Source organism: Drosophila tropicalis, unplaced genomic scaffold (genome assembly GCF_018151085.1).
Source record: "Drosophila tropicalis isolate 14030-0801.00 unplaced genomic scaffold, ASM1815108v1 contig_754, whole genome shotgun sequence".
Lineage (NCBI taxonomy): Eukaryota > Metazoa > Arthropoda > Insecta > Diptera > Drosophilidae > Drosophila > Drosophila tropicalis.
Window position 1 is genome coordinate 142,435 of NW_027173241.1, and position 12,381 is coordinate 154,815.

Sequence of the window (12,381 nt, forward strand, 5' to 3'; positions counted from 1 at the left end):
CGTCTGATGAATTCACTTGACCATTCGACAGTTTCATATACTCTGCGACAGTTGAGGTTTTCCCAGGACCTTCGTGATCTCCTACCTTTTCTACGCCATAGCGTCCATGAGACTTAACTCTCACCACCCTATATGGTCCAAAATATTTAGCCTTAAGTTTTAATCGTGAACCATATTGCGTTCGCTTAATTGCTATCAAATCATTGATTTTATACTCAACTACCTTTTTGCGTTTTTTGTTATAACTTTTACGATTCTCCTCTTAGATTCTCTCAATATTATACTGAGCTTCCTGACGAACGTTAGTGCGTTCAACTTCTAGCTCTTCTATGGCTTAGAAAACGCGTCGACAACTACAAATAGATAATTATAACTCTTTGCTGTCGGATCCATAGGTCCTACATGATCAACATGATAAGTCCCTAAAGGTTTATCTTCCTTCTTTATTGGAGCTAAGAAACCATCTTTATTGCCTGCTTTACCTTCCAAAACAATGCATTCGATACAATTTTTTTGGAACAACTTCGGTATGTAAAACTTTCTCTCAACTTCTTGAGTTCTTTGGCCGAAAAATTAATCTTTCTTGTACAAAACACCATTTTTTATAAAGAAATCTTCATAAGTCTGATGCTCTAAAACAGCTGTCACTACCCTAATCCAATCATCATTAGCTTGAGCTAGTTTAAGTCTGTGATGCATCAGTGTGTACTTCAGTTACGGCCTTTGGGTTACACAATCGTAAAACTGGTGCGCTAATCAAGTCTGCTTTTAGCTGTTTAAATGCGATTTGATGATCGTCACCGAACACAAACGTTGTACACTCTTGTAATTAAGTGGTTTTGTGTAATTTTTACGCCTTTTTTTTTTTACAAGGCTTATAATTTAAAATCTGAATTCTGCCATTTAATGCGCAAACCAAACTCCGATGCCCCATTTAACACACATTTCAGCTTGTAAATTCTTTATTTGATATCCTTTGAAGGAATAATTGGATCATCCATATATGTTACGACTGTGCAATCTTGAATCAAATCAATAAATGTTGCAAAGATGTAGCGGGAAAACACATGAGGGGAATTTGAAATTCCAAATGGGACAGACAAAAATTCGAACTTACCGCTATGTGTCACAAAAGCGGTATACTTCCTTGAGTTGGGCTCCGCAGGAACAAAAAAATATCCATTTTCAAGATCCAAGGTTGTAAATACTGTATTACCCTGCAATCTCTCAATTACATCATCTATAAGTGGCATTGGGAAATGTTCTCTTACAATCTTAGCATTCAAACGTCTATAATCACAGCAAAGTCTTTTTCCTCCATCTTTCTTTGGAACAAGAACTATAGCAGACGCATATTCTGATGTACTTGGTTGAATGATACCCTCGGCTAACTATTTTTCTACTATTGTTATTGTCCACGATACCCTTTAACAACGAAAGATAAACGCCTCGGCCGTTCGTATACTGGGCATTCGTCACTTAATAATATTTTCATTTCGACTGGACTCTCCTTTGACGACTGTGGTACATAACTGTCAATAAGCTGTTTTACTTCTTTGAAGTCCGATATAGTTAAATGGCATAAATCACTCTTTTCTTCTTCAGCAAATAAACACAAACTCTCAAATGCCTATACCATACCCTACCAGTTTTCACTTCTTCATTGTGCACAGTGTCTTTAACTTCTGTGTTTGGCATCACTTCTTCTCTAGGCTTAAAAGTAGCATCTCCTTTTGTGATAACCATATCAGCTAATTCTAAAATGTTGTTTCCTATCACTACTTCATAGTCAATATCCTTTTACATTATAAACATGGAACGTTAAGGGCCATTGAAGACCATCAATAGACGGTTTCGTTCATCGTTTAATTCAATACCATGAAGTTTTCTGATAATATCATCTCTTATTAAACATAGATCACATCCTGTATCTATGAGTGCCGACAGCTCAACGTTTCCACATGATATTATTTTGAAAATAGCTTTTCCTTTTAGATTGATTTCCTTTGACTTGTATTAGCCCTAAAGCACTTTACCTTTGGACACTCACTCATCAAATGAGATACTTCGCCACACTTAACCCATTTTGAACCACTGTTCGACTTTTCGAACAGTAAATTTGGTATAGTTTTGAAAAATTCTTTTAATTATTTGTTTTTATTTAAGTCAAAGAAATGAATGCAGTTAGTTAGTTAGATTTGTTGTCTTTTAAGATAAAATAAGGATTTTTGTTTACGATTATTTTTTTGGAGTCATTTTGGAGTTTTAAAAAACCTTAATTTTAGACCATATTTAATTAAGGTTAACAATAATATATAATTTTTGGTATTTGTCTAGATTTCGACCTTAATGAAGTTAATCAAAAACTTTGTTTTAGCGGGGATTCAGGTCAAATCTTACTGATTTATTTGTAAGATTTTAAATCATAGGCACCATGAAAGGTGAGCAGGTTGTCTGTATAGCTATTTCAAGAACCACCAAGTTCTATCATCAGCAGACTTCGCTAAAGAATCCACAATTATAATGCCCATACCATACCTTCAACGCTAAAAGTAGTTGGGAATTCAAACTACACGAAGCGAAAAAAGAACGGCAAATCTTGCAACTGCAGATTCCACCTTTCTTGTGTGCATACCCTTGGGCGCCAGCTGAATTAGTGTAAAGGGCTTCGCCTTAACCAACTAATCGTCGCGCCCAAATATTTTGTAATAGTAATTGTACTATATGCAAAAAAGAGGGTTTACAGCAAGTGTAAAAGGGGGCCTTGGTTTTGGTATTTGTCTAGATTTCGACCTTATTGAAATTAATCAAAAACTTTGATTTAGCGAGGCTTCAGGCCAAATATCGTTGGTGAGACAATACGAGCGAGCGAGAACGCAACATAGTGGTGAGCTAAACGTTCATGTTGATTAACATTATGTTATAATTCAAATTGAGTTGATGCACGTAGGCTTGTATATACTGCACGAGTTGTATATGTCGGATTCAGCCGGATCGGACCACTATATCATGTAGCTCCCATACAAAAATAAAAGTTACGAACAGTGACTATTCTCAATAACTACGTTATATTAGAGAGTTTATTACCCCTATAAACTACTGTGCCAAATTTGATCAAGATCGGGAGACTGTATCATACAGCTCCCATTGGAACGATCGGTCGAAAACAGCGACTTTTGTAAATAACTTCGTTACTTTTAACGCGATTGCTTTCAAATTAAACATTTGTTAGTTTAATATATCTGTTAATGACTGTGCTAAATTTGATCAAGTTCGGGCGACTATATCATATAGCTCCCATAGGAACGATCGGTCGAAAACAGTGACTATGATCAATATCTTCGTTATTTCCTATGATTGTAGGACTAAAACGGCAAACATGTGGTATTTTTTTATATTCCGGTTTCGGTTATTGGCAATGATATTAGTGTTACAATTAATCAAACTGACTGCAGGTCTGTCCCGAAACGTGTGCTCGCTGTCGTTGCAAACTTCCAAGTCTTGTGTGACCGTCTTTCATTATTTTATGAGGCTTAGCACTACAAACTGGCTTTACCGGTTCCTCATTCCCCTCTAACGTTTCATTCGACTCGAATGAATGTCCCCAAGGTTTCATGAACTCAGCTACAGTGGATGTTTTAGTTGGCGCTACCGTATCTCCAATCTTTTGAACCTCATATTTTCCATGTTTCTGAACTGCCACTACCTTGTACGGCCCCAAGTAATTTTCTTTGAGTTTCAAACCTACTCCGTTGTTTATCATTTGTTGCATTTTGCCTACATGCTTATACCAGGTTGCATGGAGAGGCTGATCTCCCTTATCAATGACTGTCAGATACCCTTCTTTTCTACCCATTTTCGCATTTGTTATGATACACTGCAAGCAACCCTCAACTAATCGTGTTACTTTATCTTTTAATTAAGGAATAAAATATGATTTTTCGACTAATAACTGTGTTTTCTTTGCTGAGAAATGTCCTTGTTTATGGGCCAGTAAGATAATTTCGTTCTCCATCTGCTCGGGTACTACGATCAACTGATTATTGGCATCTTTGAACAAGACCTGATTAGAAATATAGAAATCTTCATAATCGCCATTTTCAAGTAAACTTCGTACAGCTTTTGTCCAATCATCCACCAATTGCGCTTCTTTCAAACGATGCAAAACACTGTATGTTATTGAATGTATGTAACAGCTAACTCGACTCAAAGCATTTACATGCCTCTTCCTTGATCCTTAAATCCTGCAAAAACATGGCCCACCGAGCTACTCTCAAGGGAACTTCCTGTTTTCTCATGGTCATAGTAAACGCATTACAGTTTGTAACTATAGTGAACTGCAATCCAAGAATGTAAACCCTCCACTTCTTTAGAGCCTCAATTATAGCTAAAACTTCTAGCTCATATGAATGATAATTCTGCTCACATGCCTTCTTTTTTTGACTCATGTATTAAATTGGATGGAACAAATTATCCTCAGTATCTTTCTGCATTAGAATTGCCCCGTAACCATATTTCGATGCATCAGCATGGACCTCTGTTTGCGCCTTCGGATCATATAACCTCAATACCGACTCACTTGTTAATGTAGCTTTCAATCGTTGGAATGCCACCTCTTCGATCTCGTTGAACACAAATTTACTATCCTTCCTTAACATATCGGAAAGTGGCTTCGCCATTAAAGCATATCCCTCAATGAATTTTCGAAAATAGGATGTTAAACCGAGAAACCTTTGCATTGCTTTGTTATCACGCGGTCTTGGAAAATTGTGTACTGCTGAAATTTTCTCCTCACTCGGTTTTATCATCCCTTCACTAATCACGTATCCCAGAAAATTGACTTGATTTTTTAGAATCTGACACTTTTTCCAGTTTAACTGTAATCCGTTCTTCTCGGCAACCTCCAAAACTAATTTCATTCTTGACATTCCCTCTTCTAAGTCCTTGCTTGGGATGATGATGTCATCCATATACACGATCGCTATGCCTTTCTGAATCAACTCCTGCATTGCTGCCATCATGAATCTCGTGAAAATCGCTGGAGAGTTTGAGATACCAAACGGTACATATAAAAATTCGTACTGGCCTTTCTGCATAACAAATGCAGTGAACTTTTGCAAACTTGCTTCTCTGGTACATGGAAATATCCATTTTTCAAGTCCAGTGTAGTAAAAACTTTTCCTCCTTGCAGTTGATCAATTACACTGTCCATCAATACTATCGGAAAATTATCTCGAATTATCTTCTCATTCAATTTTCTATAATCGCAGCACAACCTTTTAGCTCCGTTTGACTTTGCTACCAATACTATGGGTGATGCATACACCGATGTACTATCTCGAATAATTCCTTCCTGAAGCCATTCTGATTATCTACAATCTCCTGATCACAGTAGGCCAACCGTCTTGAATGTTGGTATACGGGAATATCATCTTTCAAAATAATCCTCATTTCGCATCAGGATTACGTTTTGGCTCATATCCCCGGACTATCATTTCGACCTCTTTAGCTTGTTCTTGACTTAAATGAGACAACTCCAAACCGACTTCGTCCTTCCCATCAAAAACTGTGCAGACATCTTCGAATTGCTTCATCCAATCCTCAACTGATTCAGGTTTTTCTTCTACTAATTATTGCTCTTTACTGATCAGAAACTGAGTGCCATTTTTGGTTACCTTCATGTCAACACTGCCAAGAATCGTTCTTCCTAAAATAGCATCAAACACCATGTCCTCATCGGGAACTACATGAAATTCAATTACTACCTTAATTTTGTCGATGATCACCACTATAGAGAAACTACCAAACGTTAAAATCTTTGCATCTCCTATTCCCACCAAACACTTCCCAGGACCTTCAACTTTCTCATTTTGAACAACATTTGCTTGCCTCTCTCGCTTAATCTGTGCTTTGATATTACAATAAGCTGCACGATGACCTGGGTGACCGCACTTGAAACACTTTTGATCGAACTAAGGAGAATCTTTTCTTAAATGAGTCGCATCTCCGCAACCAAAACATTTTTTCCCTCGAGCCTGTACTGCCTGTGCTTCACCTGCCATACTTTCAAGTCTGCTTGTCGCCTTGTACGAATCACGTCCTTTCTTATAAACTTCGATTTGAAACTTTAACTCTGAAATATTTCGAGCTTGGAATAACATCATCTTGTTGGATTTTGTATCCGGAATACCTTTAACGAAGTACTCTATCAGACTTTCCTCATCTACGTTTACCGGCTTCGCAATTTCCATCAATGCGTATAAATATTCATTTAGAGTTTCACCTTTCTTCTGTTGGCGCTGAGTTAACTTTTTATGGACTGCAGCTGAAGATATTTTTACACTAAACTCAACACGAGGAGCTGCTTTCAAAGAACTCCAGTTTTTAATTTTTGTCTGAATCCTTATGAACGATTTTGTCGCCCCACACAATAACTGTTTTCCATAGACAAACAACTGTAATTTATTCCACTGTACCGTGGCTGCACATTCTTCTAGTTCTTCAATCCATTGAGCAATGTTAGGAATATCTGAACCTGAAAATTGTGAAACACTGTCCTCGACATCTTTCAAAGTAAACCAAGATCTCTCGGGTCTAGCTACGTTTTCTGCTACAATCTCTACTTTCCAGTTCGCTGTTACCACTGATTGATCATCTGATTCCTCAATTTCTTGCTGCAAACCATAATGGATAAGTAACCTATTCTGCAAATCCCGTTTCCTGCCAGTTGTAGGCAGCGCTAGTTCAGATAATTTCGATCGCAAAGCAACCACGCTTAGAGCCAGAATCTCTGCAAGCTCCATCTCAACTACAAGGACTTAAAATTACGTACAAATCTTCTTATACTATGTTAGTAATTTTTCTAGCATTGAAATTTGTTATTAGTTTTCGCTAGATCTGATAAACATACGCTTTTCCTGTCTCTCGTTCGTCCCACGTAGCTCTGCTTTGTAGTTCTCTTCGATGTTTAATAGCCTTATCGCCAAATTCCTTCGGAAATTCTCCTCCTGCACTATCCAATATCGAAACTTATCACCAACCTTAAAGTTGTTGCCACTGCCAATCGTTGATCATACCGCCACCACTAACGCAGTTCACTCCTAGAACTCAACGCTAGTCTCTGGAAAATTCCAAATTCCGTTTTCCCCAACCCTGGCTAACTACTGTACACTTCTCCAGCAGCTAACTCAGCTTCTGTTGCTTACGCCGTTACCACCAGATGTCCACCGCCACCACTAACGCAGTTCACTCCTAGAACTCAACGCTAGTCTCTGTAGAATTCAAGCTTCGTTGCCTCCAGCCCTGGCTAACCGCTGTACACTTCTCCAGCAGTTAACACAGCTTCGAAAGGTTTTTGCCACCAACACTGGTAAATTACTGTACACTTCTCCAGCAATTGTAGCCGCCTTGTATCGATTTTGCAACCTTGAATAATCTTGAACGTCTCTACGAATATTCTGTTATGTGATGCGAAAATTCCAGAACCACCTTCGTCTTCCTGATCAGCTTTCTCACTCCTTCTGCAGTTGCCTTATCTCAGTGTCACTTGCTGTCTCGCTCATCGTTTGAATTTTCAAGTTTATTGTCGCTCGCCGATACCGCGCTTGTACTGCAGCTATCTCGCTTCCACTCACTGAAACGACGGTTTTCTCGAGGCAGCGTCACTTGCAGTCTCCTTCCTTCTCAGAATTTCACAAGTTTTAACGAATTTGTGAAATTCACTAGCCAAAATTAATTGTTTCACTTTTAATCTGCCATCACCCGGATGAGCACCCAATTTGTGGTATTTTATTTATATTCCGGTATGGCTTAAACCAAAAAATCAAACTGACTGCAGGTCTGTCCCGAAACGTGAGCTCGCTGTCGTTGCAAACTTCCACGTCTTGTGTGACCGTCTTTCATTATTTTATGAGGCTTAGCACTACAAACTGGCTTTAGAAACGATGACCGCTTCTGGTTCTTTTATTGTGTATGGGTGCCTCATCACCGGTTCCTACAAACATAAGCCCTTTGTAAAATATTGACATTTTCCAAGTTTGTCTAATATTTCATCCATTACTGGTATTGGGAACTTGTCATCGACAGTAATCTCATTTAAGCTGTGTATCCACACTCAAATTTGTATGAAAAACGTGTTGTGTTTGAAGCAAATTTTGAACGTTAATAGTGTTGTTTGCAGTAATTTTTGTGTTTGAAGTGCGCGTTTGAAGACAATAGAACCGGTTTTATCTTCGACATGTTTGACGAAACTGCTCTGTTTGTCATACAAATTTGAGTGTGGATACACAGCTTTAGACTACGAATATGAAGAATAGGGCGATTTCGATTTTCGAATGATTCCCTGTTCTATTATTTCGTTAATTTGTTTATTGACTTCTTCGTCAAAGATTTGTGGGTATTTGTATGGGTGTTTGTGAATTGGGTCTTCGTGCTTAGTTCTGATGTTATGTGTTATTGTACTGGTAAAGATCAAATTTTCACCTAACCTATACTGGATATCGCTAAATTCATGCAATATTTTCTTTAACCTTTCTATTTCTTCTGAATTTAAATGATCAAGTCTAAATTCGTTTCTTTGCTCCATACCGTTATTTATTTCATGTGCGAATGCTTCATATTCGAACTCTGGGGGTGGATAAGGTATTGATTCTTCTTTTCCTTCTTGATTGGTGTATTTGAAATAGAATTTGTGATTTGATAATGTTACATAATGTTTAATAACGGCCTGACATGCTTTGAGATATTTTCTACACAATAGTATGTCATATGTTGATGAAATTTTATGGCAATACAATTTTTGATGGTTGGGGCAAAGTTTGCTTGGTGCAAAAGATTCGCTTTTATTAAGCTCAATTATTCCTTTTGTTTGACCATTTAAATTTTCTGGTGTTTCTGGAAAATTGAAATAATTTTCGTTGATAATATTTATTGAAGAGCCTGTATCTATAACGCACTTTAAAAGAATGTTATTGATTTTTACTTGGACATATAGATTTGATTGGAAGTATTCAGTTGATCTATTTGATCCACCTGTACTGTCCGAGCTATCTGATCCGAGACTGATTGATGAAAATTTTCGCAGCATTCCATTTTAATCTGACCACTGGGTTTTGATTCTGAGGTTGATTCTGAGGTTGATTTTGAATCTGATACTTATGGGGATTTTCTTGTCTGCCCTGATTAAGATTTTGGTGTGATTTGAATTATTGTATTGATGCTTTTGCTTAAAATAGTTTTGCCCTGAATTATTCTGGTTTGGTTTGTAATTCGAATTTCCTGAATTACTTTGATTGTTAGTTTCGTGTTTCTCTGTGGAGCTGTTCTCATATTGACCCTCTCTCTGGGCTACTTGTTTCAAATTAGAAACTGTTGAAATATTAAACTTCGCTAATGTCATATAAAGCTTGTTTGGCAATCTTTTAATAATGACTTCTTTGACTGTGTTATTCATAGCATTTGTGTATAATATGGTATTGGCGGCATCGCGTTGTTTTGTTTGTTTGCGTTGGCTAATTATTTGAACTCGTCTCGTGCTGATCAAGAATATATATACCTTGTATGGTCGGAGATGTCCTTTTTGCAAGGGTATAAAAAAAGACAAGCATAAAAACTTTTTTTTTTTGGGGGGGGGGGGGGAGAGGCGCGGGGGGGGGCTAGGATCTGGAAATGCTTGATTGAGCGAGATACTCCGTTATGCTTTAAAAAAACTTTTGAACAGAATTTTTTTAGAAATATATAAATGGACTTGTTATTATAAAGTTAAAATATGTTTGATTCTTCTTCATTTTTAAAGAATAATTTGATATAAAATCGTAAGTAAGCATCTATCCCTCATCAATTAAATAACAAAAAATAATTACTAATAATGAAAATTTTCTTCTGCTCTTGTACTGTGAATACATAGTATGCAATTAACTTACTTAATTCTTCGTAGTCAGCGGCAATTTGAGTATTACATTAACTTTATTTTTGTTAGCAAAATTGCCTATTGTTGTTTATTGATATGGGCAAGTGATGAATTTATACTCATAATTTTTACGCCGAAAGTTTCTTAAAATGCTGTGATCACTTTGAACACAGCGAGCATCATAGCATCCACAAGCATCTCGTAACATTGCGGATTCAGGAGGGTAGTTTGGTATGTACAGGGGAGCCGCAACAGCTCGTGGATTTGGAACTGTTGATGGAATTCTGGGTTCTAGTTCTGCCCTTGGTTCGTAATCATAATCCACACATGTTCGAACGGAAACATTTCGGCGCTGCCTATTTTCTTCCCGACGCGTTTCATCTCTGTCATATCGAGGCAAATCGAAATTGGCAACTGGATATACAGTAGAATTGCGAAAATAAAGATTACTCTGTTTCTCACACCCTGCATTCGTGGTGTCGATAATAGGCCTAGTACTGACTGGCGATAATTTCGCTGAGGTAGGACCACTAAAGCAACAAAATTTAGGTGTTTTTGTTAATGTACAACAGCACCTCATCATGGGGTTTTCGAAAGATTGTGTAGGACAACAGCACTCTGGGGGTCCGGCTATTGAAGGTAGGCGAGAAACTGGTGGCGAACAGGCGACGGAATATACGCAAGGAAAAGTTGCTATCTGATTAATAAATCGTGAAGACTTTGGGCAACAACAAGGGAAATTGTCTTGCGCTGGCTTAGATGATCTATAGACAAAACAGTGTCGCCCCCGATTGCCTTCTTTACTCCAACGACTGCCATGAACTAGAGCACATTCGCTATGCAATCGCAGAATACGATTTCGACCACGATCATGGTAGCGGAAACCTTGGTTTACAGAGACCCGACGCTGCTGAGCGTGAGAAGGCATTCTTCCCAATGCGGCACTAGAATGATTGCCTTGAAAACAAAACAGAAATACAATGTATAACAATTTAGAAAATAGCAAAGAAGATTGACTTACCCATTAGAAATCATATTTGGTTTATTGCATTTGTTCGAGATAAGTATTTTTGATTTATTGAGCTTACAACAAAACTGTTACGTTAGAAGGAAAATAAAATTATGCGAAATAGGTATTTTGTGTAAACTCAATGCCTACTACATACACATATCTTTTATATGGCATTGCGTCTGTGTGTGTGCATACGCAGGTGTGCTCTGACAATTTGTATGCTTTATCTGCTCCGAGCTATAAGTAGCTCAAATATCAAGTTTCATTCTGATAGCTTTTAAGAAGGCATTGTGAAGTTGATTTGCACAGACTGACGGACGGACAGACGAACATACATATCTATATATACTAGACGTCTGCATGAATGGCAAAAAAACCACATTCAAATGTACAAAGTCAAAATTGAATTGAGTGAATACTTGTACAAAACGAAATGAGAATGAGTGAGTGACTGAAGTCGTGTTTCACTCGGCTGCTGAAAAATATACCCGAAAAGAAACGAAGTGAGTGAGTGAGCAGCAGAAGTAATTAAATGTTGTATATTGAATACATTCGAATATTGACAGCTGTTTTCTGCTGTGTTATCTGTTAAAAGAAAGAGGAAAAAAAAAGAAAATATAGAAATGTATTTTTTGTTGTGAATTATTTAATTTATATACATATTTATTACATATAATTTATATTTGAGTTTAAAAACATAATTTTATTAATGTTATCTGGATTAGAAGCTATTGAACATCGCTTTTCTGTTATTAAGTTTCTTGCGATTGAGAAAGTTCTCTCAGAAGCTGCGCTGCTGGCTGGGATACAAAATATTTGGCAGCTTGTTTTATGCAGTATTGGGAAAAAATGTTTGTGCATGTTCCACCAGGCCAAAACGTCAAAATTGGTTGAGTATGGAACATTTATGTTTGTATAGCCTGCTATTTCTATTTCAATCTGATCTGTATTGGAGTCAACCTGGACAGCTTCTATGAACTCATCAAATTCATCGCTAGCTGTTTGAGTTTCAAAAGTTTCACAACTTGACTCTACTAAAAAATTCTGCATTATAGTTTTGCAGTCATTTATTGTTGTTTCCCTTTCATTTTGAGAAAATTGCTTTAGCTTATTTGTTGGTGGAAACAGAAACAATGCAATGCTATGATATTTTGATAAATTTGGAGTAATTGTATCCAAAATTTGAGATCGTAGTGAAAACTTCATTGATTCAATTAGTTCAATATCACTGTACTCGGACTGACATTTTTTTTTTAAATTATATTTATTTGGTAGAACCAAATGAATAGTCGGGCGTTTAACTGCTTCTAGTATTTTAGAAACGTTTTCAAATGCTTCTAACAGACAGACTATGGCAGCTAAATTATTCTTATTAATTCCTTCAATTCTATATTCTTGACCCTTTTCTTTCAAAATTGAAATTATTTCCGTCCAATTACTATCTACTGACTTAAGCAAATAG

The 12,381-nt window shown here is 37.0% G+C and overlaps 1 protein-coding gene across 1 annotated transcript; it reads right to left on the reverse strand.

Moving 5' to 3' along the window:
• Nucleotides 1-9,964: 9,964 nt before the first annotated feature.
• On the reverse strand, nt 9,965-11,068 carry LOC137579655 (uncharacterized). The gene is made up of 2 exons (XM_068293423.1): nt 10,929-11,068; nt 9,965-10,864 (listed from the first exon to the last, which is right to left on the reverse strand). The coding sequence occupies exons 1-2, from the start codon at nt 10,930-10,932 to the stop codon at nt 9,996-9,998; spliced, it is 873 nt and encodes a 290-aa protein (XP_068149524.1). The 5' UTR covers nt 10,933-11,068; the 3' UTR covers nt 9,965-9,995.
• Nucleotides 11,069-12,381: the final 1,313 nt, after the last annotated feature.